General features: G+C 39.7%; 1 protein-coding gene and 1 long non-coding RNA gene across 3 annotated transcripts in view; one reads left to right on the top strand and one right to left on the bottom strand.

Annotated features, from left to right (window-relative positions):
- Positions 1-10,355, bottom strand: part of SLC39A8 (solute carrier family 39 member 8) — a 74,400-nt gene extending 64,045 nt beyond the window's left edge. Inside the window, exon 1 of the mRNA XM_001368839.4 lies at positions 10,125-10,355. Coding sequence (XP_001368876.1) covers positions 10,125-10,355 — 231 coding nt within the window. The remainder of the gene's footprint in view (positions 1-10,124) is intronic.
- Positions 10,356-10,528: 173 nt separating this feature from the next.
- The window catches only part of LOC103094899 (uncharacterized), a 29,200-nt gene continuing 18,939 nt past the window's right edge, over positions 10,529-20,789 (top strand). For both annotated transcript variants that reach the window (XR_008912999.1, XR_008912998.1), the window contains exon 1: positions 10,529-10,663. This is a non-coding gene — a long non-coding RNA (uncharacterized LOC103094899). The remainder of the gene's footprint in view (positions 10,664-20,789) is intronic.

Below are 20,789 nucleotides of genomic sequence, written 5' to 3'. Positions count from 1 at the left end.
TTTGATTGATTCTAAAGATAGGGTAGGTCTAAGTAGGCTTGTAAGCAACAGAGGAGCCAGGAAATAAGGAGAAATTGTAGATTAAAGACGAGAGAACAGAAAAGAAGACTGAGAGGATCAGTTCCTGAAAGAGATCAGATCAAAGATACAAGGAAAGGGCTTAGCCTTGGGCAAAAGGGAAGGACCATGTCTTTCTCAGAGACTGGAACAAATCAGAAGTTAGATAGAAAGGTTTTAAGATACAGTATAGGAAGGAACAGAGAATATATAATTGGATGTACTCTGCATTCTCAATAAAGTAAAAGGCAAGGGGCAAGGAGTGCTACAAAAGGCTTTAGAAAGGAAGACCAAGTTTGAAATAGACATTTCTAAGAATTCCATAGAATTGATCCGAGTATAAAAAGTATTATCATGCAGCAGTGAGGACCTCTACTGAAAAAACATCTTGTGGGAAAATTGGGATATTAATATACTACTGGTAGAACTGATACAACCATTCTGGAGGACAATATGGAATTACATTCAAAAGGCCAAGAAACTTTCAAATCCTTTGACCAAGCAATACCACCACTGAGTCCAAATCCCAAAGAGATCATAAATGGGGGGAAAGGACCTACTTTTACAAAAATATTTTCAGTGGCTCTTTTTGTGGTGGCAAAGAACTGAAAACTGAAGAGACACTCATCAGTTGGGAATGGCTGAACAAGTTGTGGTATGTGGTTGTAATGGAATACTATTGTGTCATAAGAAATGGCAAGCAAGATGAGTTCTGAAAAACCTGGAAAGACTTATATGAACTGAGGCAAAGTAAACAACAACAGTGGATACAGTAACAAAAATACTGTACACTAATCAACCTCAAAGGACTAAACTATTATCAGCAAAACAAGGTCCCAAGATAACCCCAAGGGGCTCATGATAAAAAATACTAACCACAGTCCAAGAAGGAACTGTTGGAGTCTGAGCACAGATAAAAGCATGTCATCTTCCACTTCTATAATTTTCATAAAATTCAAGATTTAAAATTCTTTGAGAAAAATTTCAGGAAAATAAGCTCACTAATTTCTCAAATCAAGAAAATGAACTGTTTGGGAAAAGTGCCATAAAGAAAACTATACTGCATCAGAAGATCCAGAATGAACTTTGGGATATAACTGATTGAACTGAAGGGGGTTGAACACATTTATTCTGAATGTAAATTCTTATGCCAAAGGGGACTGTCCATTAATTGACTTTGTCAATGCACCTAGCAAACACTGGTTTTGCTCTCTCTTTTCTATTTCCCTCTTATCTCTAACTACTGTAGTTTCCTCTTAGAAAGTACAATATTGTATGCACCTTTATCTAGATCTTTAGAGTAAGAAGCTGGTTATGTTAAATGATCCATTGCGGAGACCAGTCTCCCAAAGAATCACAGGAGGGTTTGTGAAGAGTGAAACAAATTTAATTTGTCTATCAATCAGCAATTTTTAAGTTAATCAATCAAAAACTTAAACATCCCTACTTAACACTAAGTAAGAGAATTTGCAAGTCACTTGCTAAAGTGGGTGACAACTCCAGAGGCCACTTCCCAAACCCCTTGGGCAGTGCTAGTCAAATTGAAAGACTGCAATTAATTCCTGTAAAGTGGAGAAAGGAACAGGAAGTGATGTGGGAAAATGACTATAAAAAGTCATGAACTTCCTGTCCAGGGGATCTTTGTCTTGAACCTCCACCTTGACTTGGGACTTTGGCTCTTGAACTGCTTCTTGGAGAACTGCTCCTGTATCTTCTCCTTGGGACTTCACTTTTGGAGGATTTTGCCTTGGGACTTAACTTTCAGTCTTTTCCTTTGGTGTTCATCTTGGATGGGTGAGTAGCTGGACTTCCTTTCTTGGCTTCTGGAGAGACTGGTTCCAGAGATTCCAGCCTTAGCTTTAGAGGAGGCTGTGTTGATGGAATTCTAGTTGAAGACACCACCAGACATGGGGAAGCCACCGTGAGGCTGAGCTTCACCAGAGAATGGGCTAGTAGGCTTGTTAAAATCTATCTCTTCAGCTACATTTTTCCATTTTCACTCTACCTCTTTGTAAATAAACTTCTAAAAGTAATATTTGACTTAAGTTATAATATCTTTAAATCGACAACTACAATATTACTTTTAGAATTCTCATATTTAGTCAAAACCCTAATATTTATATTCTTACACACTTCATTTCCTTCATGAGTTTTTTCTTATACTGTCTTCAGAACAACATGGGGAATAAGGAAATACATATTGCATGAAAGCACTGGTATAACCTATATCACACTATTTACCACCTTTGAGGGAGATAGGAAGAGGAAGGAGGGAGAGTGAAAATCTGAATCACAAAATGTAAAAAAAAACTGTTTAAAATGGTTTTTATATGTAATTTTTAAAAATTAGAGAAAGTTTAAGGCAAAATTTAAAAACTATCTTGACTCTGACCCATTGTATTCCCAGCCCTCCTGGGTAATCAGTGTTTAGGGAGCATCACACAATCTGTCTCAAAGGCCACCCATATGTGAAGTGTCACATCTAAAACCTTAACAGTCCCAACTGTGCAAAGGGTCATGTATTATGGGAGGAACTGAGATGCATGGGCACACTTCTTTTGCTAAAGATAAATCTTAAAATTTGTCTAACTCATTGGAAAGTGTTGTTATAAAAAGCTGGCCCACCCAGAAATCCAGGCTGATCCCTATGTGATTGGGGATATCCATCCACATATTGTTCCCTTAATATATTTTAATAAACTCCTTTCTATTTCTTTATCTTGAGTTTTGATTTATTAAAATAAAAGCCAAAAAAGGAAAGAATTTTTATTTCAATACTTTGTTCTTAAAATCATAGATTATGGGTAGAAGAAACCTTAGAAGCTATCAAGTCCAAACCTTATAATGAGGAAGCTGAAGCTGAGAAAGAGTAAATGAATCAGTCAGGGTCACACAATTGGTATCTGGAGCAAGATTTGAACTCCAGTCTTCTGATTTCAAATCTAAGGCCCTTTCCACTGAGCAACCTAATTAGAGAATAAAAACTTATATTGGATTTCATCAATGTAAAATAATAAGGGGCAGCTAGGTGGTTCAGTGGATTGAAAACCAGGACTGGAGATGGGATGTCTTGGGTTCAAATGGCCTCATATACTTTCTAGCTGTGTGAGCCTGAGCAAGTCACTTAACCTGCATTGTCCAGCCTCACTTCTTCTACCTTGGAACTGATATGTAATATTGATTCTAAGACAGAAAGTAAGGGTTTAAAAAAGAAGAAAAAAGAAATTATAATAAGAGCAATAATAATAGCTAGCATTTGTAAAGACATTTGCAAATATTTCACCTCATTTGACCCTCTCAACAACTCTGGGTGGGAGATATTATTGTGATTATTATCTCCATCTTAATAATGAGAAAACTAAGCTAAAAGAGGTTCTTTCTTACCCAACCTCACATAGCTAACAAATGACTAAGGCAGGATATGAACTCAGGTCTTCCTAACTTCAAGTCCAACACTATGTATTTTCTCTGACTTCTAGAGGCTTTCAGCAGTTGGCTAGTAGTCAATTTTGAAAATTCAATTGATGAAAGTAATTCAAGGCTGGGGTTTTTTAAGCATAAGCTGCCACAGAAGAAGGCAAAGGAGTCCAGTCTATAGTTAGCTGAACTAGCTCACTACTCAATCAAACTTTGAAAGGAGAAAATGAGTTTGTCTGGAACAGGGATGCTAAACTGGGAGAAGAGGGAGGCACAGAATGTTTGCAGGTCACAAAACAGATGAAGAATGAATCCAGCTAGGAAGTGAGAGTCACAGTGAGAGATGGAAGGCCAAGAGCTTATATTTAGAGAAAAATTTCAGAAATTCACGATTCATAGATTTTGAATAGTTATGACTGATGGTAAAATAAAGAATAAAGACAGTACTGGTGTGTTGCAAAGGTTGATGAAGTAGGAGGGCAGAGTTTTACACATCAACATGTGTACTGAAGTATCCACATCAAGGCAGGGGTATATATAGATGGAATCCTGAGAATAGCCAGAGAGTGACCTGGGAACCAATAGATAACTGTAATAAAGACTTGGATACGATGAGATAAAGTGAGTCTCAAAGGAGAAGGTGACAGAAATAGGACCACCTCCTGGCCCTGTGTAGGTAGGGGAGTTAAGAGTATACCACTAAGAGAACATGTGGACAGGATTGCCTAAAGGTGGTGTTTTCTATAGTCAAACCAGATTATGTGGATAGTTTTTCAAAGTTACAAAGTGCTTAAAGTAACAAATTATATTCCTCACAGTAAGTTACTTTACAATAGTTTTTTTTAAATGTATCTAAAAACCAAGGGAATCAAAACAAGGCTTATAAAATGAATAGGATATTGACTAAAGGGGAGTCAATGTCACCAAACATAAAATGGAGATTTCTACTGAAAACATAAACGTTTTTTTCCAATTTTAAGTTATATACCTCGAAAATTACTTAACCCTAGCCACATTGACAATCCTGTGTTTATTCTACACATTGACAAGTTTTCACTACATTTGGACCTTGTGTAATTCTCTAAAGCAATATGCAAAAACTGGTAACTTTGTACACCTAACACTGTCTAAGAAAAGAGAATTTTGCAGCAAGACAGAACACTTGAAGTTGAAATCCAAACAATACCACTCATGCTGGAAATGGAAGGCTCAAACAGAGGGATCTAATGAGCAACTCCAAGTGATTTGGGGTAAAGTAACCCCAAGATAAAAATCAGGCACTTCAACCCTTCAAAGTCACAAAATGTATAACTGCAGGGACAATACATTTTCACTGATGCTGTTTGGAAGGAGCCAGGTTTCTGTGATTACAACAAAGATGGAAGGAAGGTAAAAAGAGGTCTAATAAGAAGAGAAATTAATGAGAGTGGGGAATTCCACAAAATATAAAGTAAGGGCAAAGGCGAAGCAGATTAGGGACTTGGGAGAAGTAATGCAAAGATGGCTAGGGATGTAGAAGCAGAGGATGAGGGCTTTGCCTGAGACAGGAATTTGTTAGCCAAAGGGCAGACAAAGTACAAGTCTTTCTCACCCTCAACCATCCTGTGATAATGGAGAATAAGCATCAGTGTCCTTTCTATCAAAGCAGGGGGAAAGGAAAATCAGAATGAGTGCCTGTGGCTAATAACTAATCAAAAGATTGGGAAGCCAACTCAGCATATTCACCATCATCCCAAAATGGCAGGGGATGACTGATGTCCACTCAGGACATCCTGTACAGGAAATATGTATGTAGTTCCTGGTTGGGCTTGGCGCCTGAGGACTTACTCCTAAATAATGTTCTAGCAACCAGAGCCCTGGTGTCTGAGATTGAGACTCTAGGCCAGCATTGGCAAAAATTTTCAAGTTCGCATGCCCAAACTGCAACTTCATACTGCCTAAGAGCAGAGGGAGGAAGTATTCACTTTGAGCAACTGGACAGAGAGGTGGGACAGGAAAAAATGTCCTAGGGTGATGGGAAGAGGGGAAACAGAGCAGCTCATCTCCCCAACCACCCACCCATGCTGGCTGGGTATGTGTATCAATACTTCACCAATGCTGCTCCAGGAGATGTCTGAATCACTAAATCACAGACTTTTAAGAACTGAAATGTATTTCAATGGATAGCTAGACATTGACACTAACTCACCCAACAAGTGGCAATCTGGGCTATGCTCAAAGACTTCCAATAATTGGGAGCTTCAACTTCTTTTAAATAGCCTTAAGTATTAGGAGTTGGGGAGGGTAGGCACACCTCAAATATTAGACTCCAATTTGCCTTGTTTTATTTTAACCCATTACTCTGAGTTCTGCACTCTGCCCAGCCTCCCCAAGGTCAAATAGAACAAGTCTGCACTTTTCCACAAGACTGCACTCCAAGCAGTTCTTGAAGATAGACAATCCTCAGAGGTCATGGACTTTGGGCCCCTCACCATTCTGACAGCCTCCTCTAGACACTCTCCAGTTTATTCTTCTTACTTAGGAAGGAATGAAGAAATTGCTGTATAGCCCTGTGAGACTAGTAGAGAACAAATATAAAAAACCTAGTGACTGAGACAGATGGTTATCTTATCTCACATTCCAGCTCTCCCCACAGAGGAGGCACTATACCTTTCTGTGTGTTGTGGACCCCCCAGGCAGTCTGGTGAAGTGTACTGACCCCTTCTCACAATAATGCTCTTAAATGCATAAAATAGGTATGATTATGAAGGAAACCAATTATATTGGAATACTCCTTTTTAAAAATGGTTTAGCTAATTCACTGCGCCCAAGGTTAATAAGCCCTGAGTAAACACTTACAAAAATGAACAATACAGAACTATATTATACATGATATTACACATATGACCCAGAACAAATCACCTGCCAGCACCAGGATGGGGAAGGGAAAGGAGGGTGGGAGAGAAGTTCGATCACAGAACTTAGGAAAACTTGTGTGGAAATTTATTATTCCATGTAATTGGTCATCAATTTTTAAAAATTAAAAAAAAAATCCTGAGTATACATGATACAATTCAGAATAAATATTTATTGACTATTGCCTATATCAGTCTTATACTCTATCTAGATTATGAACTACACAAGGGTCCAGACCCCAAGTATTATGTAAATTTTGTATCTCCTCAGCTCCTAGCCAAGCAGCAGATACCTAATAAGTGTTTCTAATTGACCTGGGGGTGGGGGCAAGGGGAATCAACAGACTTATTTTATAGGAAATGAGGAGAAGAACTGGGAAGTTAAGACTGGTAACTCTAAGATGCAACCAGCAGCTGCTAGTTAACCTAAATGTATCCTTAATTAAAAATCTGATGCAGTTTGTGCCTTCTCCAGGGGTGGGAGAAAATTTAGTGCTCAATTTTTTTAATGAATTTTTTTAAAGTATACATAAATGTGAAATATTTAGTAAATTTTTTTTATTTTAAATGTTATACAGTTTGGAACATATATTTTCATGGAGTGAAAGCTCCCCTTCTACTACCTACAGAGGAAGCAAGAAGAAAAATCCAACTGGGCCATCTCTACCACAGGGAAAGGCTTGACAAGTATCAAAACAATTGCTTTCCCTTAGGGAATCCAATTTCCCTATACCCCTCCTTCCATGAAGGGTATTGTTCCCTCTTCCCCTTCATTAACTATAACAAGGGAAATTTAAAACACAAACATGCCAGTTGGTTCTTTGTCTCCAATTTTAATGGACTCCAACTATTAAAGAGCCTTATGGGAACAGCATCTTGTTAAGCCCTACCCAGTTGCTGTGTCTGTATTTAAAATGTATATGAACATATAATTCCCAAGTGAGCCTCTTTCCCCATGAGAGAATAATTTACAGTCTGATACAACCTAGCTCATTATTTCTCCTTACAATCCACATTCAGAAACCTGACCATTTGTAAAGATTAACAAGCAACCAAGTAACCAACCTCTGGCTTTGGGAAAGAGTTCTGGTCCCTACTTCAGCTTTTCCCAAGTCCACAAAGCCAAGTTCTCCCACAAATACTCCGATGAGCTCTTGGCTCACTCTTAGTTTATTTTACTTGGCTCCAGGGGAAGCTGACTGAAATCGGTGCTATTTAAAGTCTATTAACACAATGAAATTGTCTTTAGTGACTTCTCCATGCTGATAAGATTGGGAATGGTCCTATAATGTCTTTGGCATAAAGAATGTCCAAGGAGGAAGCTTCCTCCACCAAAACACTCTTCCCACAATTGAGATTCTCAGAGAGTTGCCTAGGACCCTGGGAGGTTAAGTGATGACTTGCCTAGGTCATACTCCCTACAAAAATCAATAATCCCAAATTAATATTGTTGCTAAGTAAACAGTTCTCAGATAAGTAATTTGTTCATTTAACTGATGGCTTTTTTATCGAGGCTGAATTAAATCTAGAAATGTGAGAGTTTGTACTCCTGTCTTTCTTGAAGTCTTTTTCCCCCCACAACTTTCAGATGTCCTGAGACACCATGGACCCTTTAGATGTCTAAATCAATGGAATGTAGCTAGATCATATCTACCCATTTGAGTCACCTGACCTCTGAGCAGGGAGGCAAACAGCATATAAACAGGAATTTGTTACTTATAGACCTTCCACATATTTTCCCCCTTTTGGGATACAGGGAAAAAAAAGGTCTAAAATCTCTGGCAGAATGTAGAATATAAATGAAACATATTTGTTTTTCCTACAACTCCAATAAAGAGATAGAGGTAGGTTTTTCTGTCAGTCAAACATTTATTAAGTATCTACTATATGCTAAATCCTGGGGTTTCAAAGAAAGACAACAGTCCCTACTCACAAGGAGCTCACAGTCTGATCTGGGAGACAACAAGCAAACACAGATGTACAAACAAGATATATTAGAAGAATAAAATAGAGATAATCAAGAGGAAAATGCTATAATTGAGAGATCAGGAAAGGCTTCCTGTAAAAGGTAGAATTTTAGCTAGGGCTTGAAGGAAACCAGGAGACACAGATGAAGAGGGGGCCAGCCAATGAAAATATCCTAAACTTGGAGATAGAGTGTCTTGTTTGAGGAACAACAGGAAGGATACTGGTGTCAGTGGACTAAAGAGTAAGGAATGGGCATCAAGGTTGCTCAGTGGATAGAGACTATGTCTAAAGATGGGAGGTCCTGGATTCAAATCAGACCTCAGCCACTTCCTAACTGTGTGATCCTGGGCAAGTCATTTAACATTTGCCTAGCATTTGCCGTTCTGTCTTAGAATTGTTACTAAGACAGAAAGTAAGGGTGGGAGAAATGGAGGAAGGAAGGAAGGTTAGAAGAAAATGTAAGCTAAGAGAAAACTTTGCTTCCTTCAAAATTTACAGAAGACCAACTCATGTCATTCCAAGGAGTGGAAAGAGTTAACTATTTGTAGTTATGCTTTAAAAAAAAAAAGCTTTATCTTATGTTTGAGAATCAGTTCTAAGGCAGAAGAATATTAATAGCTGGGCAACTGGTCACACAAATAGGAACTCTGAGGTCACATTTGAACCCAGAACCCCTCCTCTTCAAAACCTCCTTAATCAAGCCTTTATTTCCACATTTGTAAACAAGAAATGACAACATCTGTGATACTTTCTCACAAAGTACTCAAAAAACAGTAAACAAAATCATTAGATGTGAACAATTTTTGTCAGCTACTGTCAGTCTTCCTATTAAGGCCAGAACTTCTACTATAGCTTTTGGAAGCCAGTAAGGCCTAGGATCAAATCCAGCCTCATACTAGCTGGCTGACCCTGTTCAAGTCCTTTACTTAGAAATGCTCCCAAGCAACTAAGATTATAATTTACAGAGACCTTCCTTGGGATAAAATGCATAAGAAAAATCAAGTCAACAAGCATTTAGTAGGTATTATGTTCCTAGCACCATACTATGTAAAGGAAATTGCCTTGTCTTAAGAGTTCTCACTATCAATAAAATCACCATCCCTGAGGGAAAGGAGAGATGTTCCAGTCAGATTTCTAAGAAATGAATATTCGAGGCAACTAGCCGGCTCAATGGATAGTGATTCAGACCTTAGAGAGGGGAGGTCCTAAATTCAAATTTGACCTCAGACACTTCCTAGCTTGGTGACCCTGGGCAAGTCACTTAACCCCAGTTGTTTAGTCCTTACGTTCTTCTGCCTTGGAACCAATAATATACTAAGACAGAAAGTAATGGTTTAGAAAAAAAAGAAATGGATAAGCGGGTTACCTTTTGAAAAAGATTTGAGTGGGCATGGGATAAGAGAACTCCCATAGTCCTGTTACTGTTGGAGAACTACGAAAGTACGTTACCCTCGTTCAATATTGTAGGTTTTCACCCATCGTTCTGCATGGCGGGCATAAACTGCCACCTACTCCACCACGCTCACGGCAAACTGGTCTTGGTTTAAAAAAAAATCAAAATTAAAGTTAGGGGGTGCAACTGCAGCTGATCTTAAAGGCTGGCTCTCCCTGCTCAACCAAATTTCTACTCTGCACTCGCACTTGGCTGGACAGGGGGTGAGGAAACAGCCCCACGGGGTAAGAGGTTAGGCCCCGCTCCGGCCTCCGCTGCTGGAAGAGGTTGGGAGGGGAAGAAGAGGAAGGCAGCCCAAGCCCGGGTCCCGGTCCCGGTCCCTGGCCACCGCGTACCTGGTTATAGTGCAAATTCAAGTGCTGCACGTTCTCGACCGTCTTTGACGACGCAGCGCCGAGCTCTTCCAGCAGGTGACCCACTTGAGCCGCAGACAGGCTCCGGTTGTCCCCGAACACGGTCAGCAAGTCCTCAGTGAAGTCGAGCCCGGAGCCCAAGGCTCCCCTGAGGCTCCCCGCCGCGACCAGCAGCAGGAGGAGACTCGCCACGACTTGGACAGAGCCCCCCATGGCGGAGCCCTAGGCGCGACCCACTACAGCTCTCCACGTGCGCACCACTCACTGGGACAGCCACCGCCGCGCTCTGGAAACCCCGCGTCCGGATGGTGCTGCCTCCGACCGCACAACGAGGCAGGCAGCCCCGGGCCGAGCTATGCCGCGGGCCAGCTCGGGCGTCTCGGTGGCGGGAGTGTGGGGGTCAGTGACTTCTCCCCTTTGCGCTGGCAAAGGCTCGCGTCCCCTCCTCCTGGGCCGTCTCAGGACTGGCCGGCATGGAAACGAGCGTCCAGTGGAGAGAAAGCGATAATCCGCGGCGGCAGGTAGGGGCCCCCAGCTCCTCCGGCAGCGCCTGCGATAAGGGGGAAGGGGGGGGGGGGGAACAAAGGGGTTACAAAGAGATAAGAGGGGTGGCTGGGGTCATCCTGCCCGCTCCTCCACGGCGCCCGCGGACCGGGCGACAGGCAAGACACCCACACACGCCTCGGGTAGTGGACCTACTGCGGAGGAATACTGGCCCAGTCTCGCCCCGCTCCAAAAAAAGAGCCCAAGGACAGTCTACTTGGCCTGTTCTCTCTCCCTCCCCCTAGAGCACACACACTTCCTTGCTTTCATTTTACTCCCCGCAGGTGAGAAACTGACTCGGCCTGGGGCAACTGCTCTCTGAGGGGGGGTGAAGGCCCGGGAGTGGCTGTGCACTCCGACCGACCTCCCTCTCTATCCCCACTCGCCTCCTTGACACGTGCGTTTCCCCTCTCCACACCCGCCCTGGTCCCAATCTCTCGGTCTCTTCCTTGCCCGGGGCTGGCTTTGTTTCTCACTCGGATAACTCTAGGCAGTCGTCCGGCTACAGTGAAACCCCAAAGAGCAGATGCTTCGCCCTTTCCAAGATAAAGGGAAGGGGAAGGAGGGGCCTCAGGCTCGCCTCGAAAGCCCCGGGGTGGCTGCCAAGCTGGCTGGCTCTCTGGTCTGGGGGAAGGGTGCCCGGACCGGCGCGGGGGCGCGGAGCGAGCGCAGTCCAGCTGCGCCAGTCCAGCTGCGGCCGACCAACGAGCCAACTCCCAAACTCCGCTTTCCTCTCTCCCCCGACTCCCGCCGGTCTTATTCTGGTCCCCGCCCCCAGTTCCAGGGATTAATTTGCCCTAGAGGACTCCCATCAGTGTCAGGGCACCTGACCCTCCGTTTTGTTGTTCCTCCACGCCCTCGAGCCTAGAGTGAAACCCGTGTGGCCTGAGATCGGACCTGGAGGATCAGGCATTGTTTGAGAACTTGGCAGAAACCGACTTTTAGGGGTTTTAAAAAATTATTTTTTTTTCAATCCAAGGTGAAAGAGGAAACTAAAGCGGCAGCCGGTGGTCGGGCTAGCTGAGCCAGCATTCTCCAGACTGGCCCTTCCTGACACCACAGGGGTTATCCGTGGACAGAATAGATGTTTATTTTTCAGACTGGGGATTCAAGAAAAGCTGACTTGCGTGTGAGGTCAAAAAAACATATGCAGTTGGAATGTGGCGATGGTAAACGAGTTGGATCAGATAGCTCTAATTGTCTCTGAATAAAATTAAACCATTATATATTGTTACACTCACAGGAAGGATAATAATAATAGCAAGAAAAAGAACTCTGGCGTCTAGCGCTGCCTTTCATCTAGGAAGCTCAGAACACTGAGGCAAACGAACTGAATCGTTATTCTTCACTTGCTTTCTTTTGAGGAAGATTGCTGATTCTGTTCAATCTCATCCAAAGAGGGCTACCAGGATGGTGAAGGGTCTGGAAAGAACCTCACAAAGGAGAAGGGTTGAAGAAAATGACTATTTGGTTGGAAAGGAGACGTGGGAGTGCAATCCTATTGGGGGGGGGGACACTTAATTAGTAATATTAAATATTACTTAAATATTAAAAAGTAAATGGGGGGGGGGTCGCAACTGGTTGGCTCAGTGGATTGAGAACCAGGCCTAAAGACAAGAGGTCCTAGGTTCAAATGTGTCCTCAGACACTTCCTAGCTGTGTGACCTTGAGCAAGTCCCCTAACCCCCTTGCTTAGCCCTTACTGCTCTTCTGCTTTGGAACCAATACACAGTATTGATTCCAAGATGGAAGGTAAGAGTTTAAAAAATTGAAAAATAAATGAAAAATAAAAGTAAATCTATTGGTGAGTAACCCTTCCTCAAGGTCAGGGTTTGGGGCTCATTGGGCCCCCAGAGCTGGAAATTTTCAAGTAAAGGTTTTTAGCCCTCCTTTGTACCAGAGAAGTTTTCTGAATTTTGTCTTTTCTTTTATGAAGTGTTTACAGTAGCTTGTTGTAAAATGTGTAAGTCAATGTTAACATTTCTAGCTTTTGTGTATCATCTGCTGGCTTTCACATTGTTTTTGCAAAATTTAACTTTTTACTTATTTTAACTTCAAAAGAGAAATTTTCTATATGGCATTAAAAGAAAAACATGTTAATAAACTTTGTGTCATTGCTGGCCTTCACCTGTCATATGTGGCTTCCAAAAAACTCCCCCAAAATTCCCATTTAATTTTTCATGCCAACCTGAAATATCTTGAAACTGCCATGGAGAAAGCCATGCCTGCAGATCCTTGGTGACAAGGGGGATCAATGGGAGTTTTATAGAATTTGTAGATTGTTCTTCAAAGCTAGAAAGAACTCCCAACTATTCCACTTCTAATGGAACTGGAATGTAAATCCTTTATCCCTGAAAATGTTCAAGTACCCACTACTACCTGAACATATGTTGGGGATTCCTGAAATGTGTAGATTCTGATAACCTCCAAGATCCTTTTCCATTCTAAGGCTATTTTGAAGTTGGGAGTGAGCCTCTTTCCTAGGAGCATGGCTAGAACTAGAAGAGGCTACAGAGGCCATCTAATTCAACTCTTCATTTTATAGATGAGGAAACTGAAGCACAGAGTTTAAGTGAATTGCCTATAGTCACACAGAGAGTCAGCAAGGGAGAGTGGGGATTTGAACTCAGGCCCTCTAATTCCAGAGCCAATTTTTCTCCACTATACCAAGAGAAAGAAATTAATTACAGAGGACAAATAGACATAGAATAAATCTAGAGCAGAGCTGAAAGTCAAAAGAAGTAAGATGTCCAAGTCTTCTTACTTTGCCATTGAATTAAGTTTTCAATGTCAATTTTATAGCAATTCTTCCTTCACCTGTGTAAATACTGTAAATGAAGGCTGGCTTTGTCTCAAGACTTTTCTCAGAAATTTGTAAATATCAGGCCATAGACACTCAGTAAGTTTATTTCCAAGAAATTCTCTCTTAAACATTCCATTTTGGACTGTTACAAGTGATACCTACAACCCTATGATTTCTGATTTCCTGGTCTGGGGATTTCCCAGGTGAGGAAACTTCCTTTACCAATGTAGCAACACCATTTGCCTGGAAGAGCACTAAATGGTTAAGTGACTTGCTCAGTCTCACAGCAAGTATGTATTAGAATTTCATCTTGAACTCCAGTCTTCCTGTTTCTAAGGCTAGGTATCTACTACATTTCTCTCCCTTGAAAGAGTAGACATTTAAATTAAATTAAATTGTGAAAGAATAGTTATAGGGGGCAGCTGGGTAGCTCAGTGGCCTGAGAGCCAAGCCTAGAGATAGGAGGTCCCCCCAGCTGTGTGACCCTGGGCAAGTCACTTGACCCCCATTGCCTAGCCCTTACCACTCTTCTGCCTTGGAGCCAATACAGAGTATTGACTCCAAAACGGAAGGTAAGGGTTTAAAAAAAAAAAAAGAATAGTTATAAATCATTCATGTGTACACATTATGGGGATAGTCACCAATTTGTTCCCCTCAAAAGCACTAAGGACAGAGTAAAGCCAATTATAATCAAAATGCTTTGTGATCTATCCAAATAAAGTTATTACTAACCTATGCAAGAGGGAAAGAAAACTATTCAGAATACCGAAAGATAATAATCATAGTAACATACATTTAATAAGCCATTTAAAGTTTACAGAGTTCTTTCCTCCCAACGCCTCCATGAAGTAGTTACTACAACTGTATTATTTCCATTTTACAGATAAGAAAACTAAGGCTCTGGATGGTCACAAGGTTTTGCCAAGGGCTACACATCTATAAAGTACTTGTCCTGGAGTCAAAAAACCTGGATTATGGTCCTAGGTCCAGCCTTTCAATTCCAAACAAATTCCAAGTATTACATGGTATTTATCAGGCAATCCTTTCTGTATGCAGATTCCCTATACAGGCTATTAGTTCTACCTATCTAGCAAGATCGACTTTCTTTTCTCCTATAGAAGATAAGAATAGTAACTGCTTCATCTCCCTTCCAGGGTTGTGTGATGACCAGATAAAGAATGAATGCAAAAGAGCTTTATAAACTTAAAAGGAATAAATATTCAAATATAACATATAATTAGTGTGATTTTACCAGGAGGCCAATAGAACAAACCTACCTACCACCCAAAAGAAAAGTAAAAAGCAACTCAAAGACATTATCACTTGGATGATAAAATTCAGTATGATACTGAAAAGACTGCTTCAAAAGAAAGATTAGAGCCAATGTTTTAGAAATAATACCCTTCTGACTAAGTTAATTATATATGTATATATAATTATAGACTTACTAACTAAAATAACAGCTGACGATATGACATTCTTGGTAGAGTTATGAGAAATGCCTTCATAATTAGTTTGGGGTATTTCATTGATAGGAGGGCTTTGCAAATGATAAGTAAGAAGAAATAGAAATATCTCCCAATACTCATAGTAATCACATGTCCTGGTCTTGCACCTAGCCCCTCAAACTAATATAGGATTTATAATCCAAGAAAACAAAAACATTCTTGATTTCATCATTCAGTGAAAAGGTCCCAATTTTGTTTTGATTTCCCTTGCTTTTTTTTTTAACATTACAAACACAAAAAGGAGAGGGGTTATATATCTGATGTCCACACTCAAAATATAATCAAAGAAAACTATATGTGACACTTCTGCAGTCACTATCCCATCTTAGCCTAGCAGGTTAGGTACTCAAAAAGGAATTCCTGCACCTTCCCTATAGGGTAGAAGTAAAACCCTTAAAACATGGAGGCAATTAGTGCATTTTCTTTTCATTTTTAAAAATTTTTTCCACGATTACATGATTTATGTTCTCTCCCTCCCCTCTTTGCTCCCCCTCCCAGAGTTGACAAGCAATTCTACTGGTTTATACATGTCTTAGTACTCAAAACTTATTTCCATATCATTCATATTTGTAATAGTTAATCTTTTAAGACCAAAACCCCAAATCTTATACCCACATAAATATGATAAATCATATGTTTTTCTTCTGCGTTTTTTCCACCACAGTTCTTTCTCCAGATGTGGATAGTATTCTTCCTCATAAGTCTCTCAGGATTGTTCTGGATCATTGCATTGCTTTTAGTAGCAGAGTCAATAACATTTGATCATCCCAGGATGTTGCAGTCTTTGTTCTCCTGGTTCTGCTCATTTTCACTCTGCATCAGGTCATGGAGGTCTTTCCAGTTCTTATAGAAATCAAGCAGTTCATCATTCCTTACAATTAGTGCTTTTTCTTATGAGCCTCTATCTGGTATGTTCCTAATTGGTTATCAGCCAAATTGATTTATTTATATTTATTTCCTTGTGGCATTTTTCTGGTATTTTTTTGTGTAGGTTTTTTATTGTAGATATTTATTCATGTGGCATAGGGAGAAATGCTGGTATAAGACAACCCATTAATAGGAAATTTCCTTTAAGATAGTGAAAGTATTTCTTTTTTTTTAAGTGTATTTATTTAATTAATTAATTTAGAATATTTTTCCATTGTTACATGATTCATGTTCTTTTCCTCTCCATCCGGAGTCAATGAGCAATTCCAATGGGTTTTAAATCTGTCATTGATTGAGACCTATATTTTCATATTATTGATATTTTCACTAGGGTGATCGTTTAGAGTCTACTTCCTCAATCATATCCCCATCAACCCATGGGATCAAGCAGTTGTTTTTCTTGTATAGTGAAAGTATTTCTATGTGGTCTGTGAGTATCACTGTTGTTTGCTTTACTTGGCAAAGAAAAATATTTCTTTTTTGATTCTGTTGTGTTTTTTTTGTTTGTTTTTTAACCCTTACCTTCCATCTTAGAATCACTACAGTATAGTTGTTCTAAGGCAGAAGAGTGGTAAGGGCTAGGCAATGGGGGTGAAGTGACTTGCCCAGGATCATACAGCTGGGAAGTGTCTGAGACCAGATTTGAACCTAGAATCTCCCATCTCTAGACCTGACTCTCAAACCACTCAGCTATCTAACTGCCCCCAATTCTGTTAAGTTTTGAGGGGTAAAAACACTTCATGCTTTGAGGTATGTGATGGAAGACATTGTTCTAAACCTTATTTCTTCCAAATTATTTTTAGTTTTCTGGGGTATATATTCCCACAACTTCATATATATTCATGGGAAAAGTAGGCTCAAACTTAGAGTACAATGGTAGGGAGACAAGTGTAGGATACACATAAGGCAGACTGAGCTTACTAGAAATCCTTTTCTCCCTTTTTAGAGTATTCATGAAGTTCTCTTTAAAGCAAGTAGAAGCAACTAGGTGGTGCAATGAATAGAGAGCTAGACCTGGAATCAGGAAGCTTCATCTTCCTGAGTTCAAATGTGGCCTCAAACATTTACTTCTAGCTGTGTGACCCTGAGGAAGTCACATAACTCTGTTTGCTTCAGTTCTTCATCTGTAAAATGAGCTGGAGAAAGAAATGGTGCACTACTCCAGTATCTGTGCCAAGAAAATCTCAAATGGAGTCACCAAGAGTTGGGCATGACTGAAACAATAGGGAAAGCTCTGAGGGCTCATTTTCTTATAGAATCCTGAAGTTCCCTGTACTTCTGTCTCTCAGCCTCTCACCCTGAGGTTAGATGTGTCATCAGCTCTGGGTCCAATCTCTATGTGATGTAGATGATATGAGACAGAAACTGTAACCTCCCTCTGAGGCTTAAGAATCTGCCTCCTAGAGGTGCTCCCAAAGCTATGTGGCATTATCTACTTTCATCTGATAATTGAAGTATTTCACTTTTCCCAAATTGATTAAGGACTTGTTCAAAACTGGTATATAGCTTTGATTAGCAGATTCAATCAAGAAATCTAGGTCTTTTCTCTGGGCAAGTCTTACTTAACCCTAGTTGCCTAGCCCTTACTATTCTTCTACCTTGGAACCAATACACAGTGTTGAATCTAAGATGGAAGGTAAGGGTTTTTTAAATTAAAAGAAAGAAATATAAATCTTATGTATTTATAATGTAAATAAACCCTCCCCTAATATGTAAATTTGAATTATTATTAAAGCATTAAAAAAAATAACCTAGTACTAAAAAAAAAACAGAACTCTTTGGAAAACTAAAAATAGTTTGGAAGAAATCAAGTTTAGAAAAACATCTTACCCCATATACCACAATGCCAAATGCATATTCTACCTAAATGGTTAGTCAATAAACATTTATTAAATGCCACAATCTAACAGAGGAAGACAAAACACAAAAGGAAGCTGAAAATCAAGAACCCTTCCTTAAAGGAGGTTTGGAGTTCATGACCCTGTCCAATCCCAGAGACTGAAGATGGTGATGAGATCTTAGAGGATAATGAAGTCACTCCAAAAATGAGTTTCCTGGGGCTTTGTGGAGAAGTCAGTCAGGGAAGTCCCAAAGTAGTATAGCCAGATGAGAAGACCATTTCATTAAATAAGAATTAAAGTCTAGTAGAAGGAAGGACCTATGATAACTATGCCTATGGAAAGAAATAGTAAGCAAATAAACAAGGAATGATAAAAGATTTTTAAAAATAATTTCAGTAACAAATTTTAAAGATTTGCACAAGTGAACCAGCTAAAATGAGAAAAAAAAAACCATTGTTGATAGGTAAAAGAATCTTCACAACAAATATGCCTGATTAATAATAATGATGATGGGTAATAGTAATAGCTAACATTTATCTGTCAGGCATTTTACAATTCTTATGTCATTTGATCCTCATAACAACAACCCTGGGAGGTAGGTGTCATTACTATAATCGACAATTTACAGATGAGGAAACTGAGACAGATTCAAGGGACTTCCCTAGGGTCATAAAGCTGGGAAGTTCAGAGGCTGGCTTTTAACTCACATTTTCATGACTCCAAGCCTGGTATCCTTTTCACTGAGTCACGTAGCTGCCTCACAATTATATAACACTTAAGAATTAAGGTTTTCAAAGGTCTTTTCATATATTATCTCATTTGATCCAGTGAGCCTATGAGTTAGGTTGCTATCATTATACCCATTTTACAGAAGACGAAAATGATGCAGAAAGCTAGTGTGTTTCTAAAGTAGAATCCAAAACCACATTATTCTGAGTGTAAAACAATTATTTTATCCACATGCTGCCTCCAGGATATATAGTGAATTGATTCCAATATAAGTACAAAAGCCCTCCCCTAGTAGATATGTGGTCAAATATGAACAGGCAGGATAAGTGATTTGCTGGGGATTATATGGCTAGGACATGTCTGAGACCAGATTTAATCCCAGGTCCTCCCCACTATAAGCCATATAGCTACTATAGCTCCCTAGCTGCCCTGTCTTTTAAAAAGCATCAATAAGGGATAACTAGGTGGCTCAGTGGGTATCAAACTAAGCCTGGAGACAAGAAGGCTTGGGTTCAAATCTAACCTCAGACACTTCCTATCTATATGACCCTAGACAAGACTTGACTCCCATTGCCTTCTCCTTGCTTGCTTTTTCTACCTTGGAACCAACACTTAGTTTTGATTCTAAGACAGAAAGTAAGGGGTTTGTTTTTTTTAAGGGGGGAAAAGTATCAATTTAATATTTTTAAGTGATGAAAAATATTGATGATGCCATATTGACAAGTGAAAAAAGAAGAGTTATGGTCATCCTGGAGACCTGAAAAAGAAGCAATAGAGTAAGAATTTATTGCTATACATCTCCCCTTGTCCATGAAAAAAGAGGTAGGATGGCACAGTTAAATATTCTATTCTGTGGATCAGGTTTATCCTAAAAATGTTGGGATACCCAGTCTATAGAAAGGTGAACCCCAAAGCCAGCAGGTCATGATAAAAAACATTACCTAAAGATATTGAGCTTCTTTTCTTTAATGATTACATTGTGCTCCCCTAACAGCCTGGTTAAGGGCAAGCTACATGTGTCTAATTGGCCTCACTAACTAAATTTCCCAAATACCTTTGAATTACAAGGGGGATGACCTAACCCATACTTGGTCTCCAGGAGAGGTAAAATCTCCTTTGTACGTAAAGAAGTTGGCATTATTGATTTCAAATCCTTCTCTTTTGGGTTGAGTTAGTGTACCCCAATTCCTCAAAGACTGGGCAATGGAATTAGGAGTCTGAGTCATCAAAGAAGAGAAACAAGAGAAAGCAACATCATGAAACCCAGAGAAAAGAGACAATATCAAAGAAAAGAGTGCTGGAGAGGCTGTGGAATGATGGGCAGTCTAGTTCATTATTAGATATTCTGGTGAAGACAAACGTTTTGGAAACAACTTGGAAATATGGAAATTAAGTGACTAAAGGATAGATATTCTTTGATTCAAAGATTCTACTATTAGGCTTATACACCAAGGAGAGTAATTAGCAAGAAAAAAGTCCCCATATATACCATAATATTTATACCACCACTTTTTTAAATGGTAAAAAATAGAAACAAATTAGATGCCCAATGGGTGCAGAACAGCTAACCAAATTGTGGTACATGAATATAATGCAATATTGTTTGGCTATAAGAAATGATTAGCATGATAAACACAGAGAAACATGGAAAGATTTACATGATCTGATGCAGAATGAAGTAAGAAGTGCCAGGAAAACAATACACAACTACTAAAATACAAATGAAAAGAACACCCACAGGAAAAAAATTAATTAATGTTGCATACTTGCAAAGTACAAACATCATCATAAAGAAGAAATATGAAAACAAACTGTTTAATTCCAGTCCTTATGGAGGTGGAGGAGAATTGTAAAATGCATACATTTCCAAACTTTTTCAATGTATAATATTGATCAATTTTGCGGACTTTTTTCTTTTCTTTTCCTTTAAGAAGTATTGTTTGTCATATGGGATGGTTATTTGGGAAGGGGAGTGGGAAGGAAAGGACAAAGGAAGAGAGTCTACTGTTGTAAAAAACTAAGATGAATATTATTTTTATAAATCATAAGACTGAGTAATTAAATATAAGAAATTCAAGGAAACAAGAGAAGAACCTTCTGAGGTGACGGAAACAGAAGTCAAAGAACAATATCCCCATTGATTACAATAATATAAATGGAAAGAACACTGAACTCTCATCTTAATAACCAGTGTGAACTCAGACAATGAATAATGAAACCTACTTCCCTCATCTCGTAAGAGAGCTGGGGTCTAGAGAGGCAGAAAGTTGCAATTCTTGGCAGGTATGATCCTGGG

Source organism: Monodelphis domestica, chromosome 6, assembly GCF_027887165.1.
Source record: "Monodelphis domestica isolate mMonDom1 chromosome 6, mMonDom1.pri, whole genome shotgun sequence".
NCBI lineage: Eukaryota > Metazoa > Chordata > Mammalia > Didelphimorphia > Didelphidae > Monodelphis > Monodelphis domestica.
Note: the sequence above shows the minus strand (reverse complement) of the source record. Positions and strands in the feature narration are given on the sequence as shown.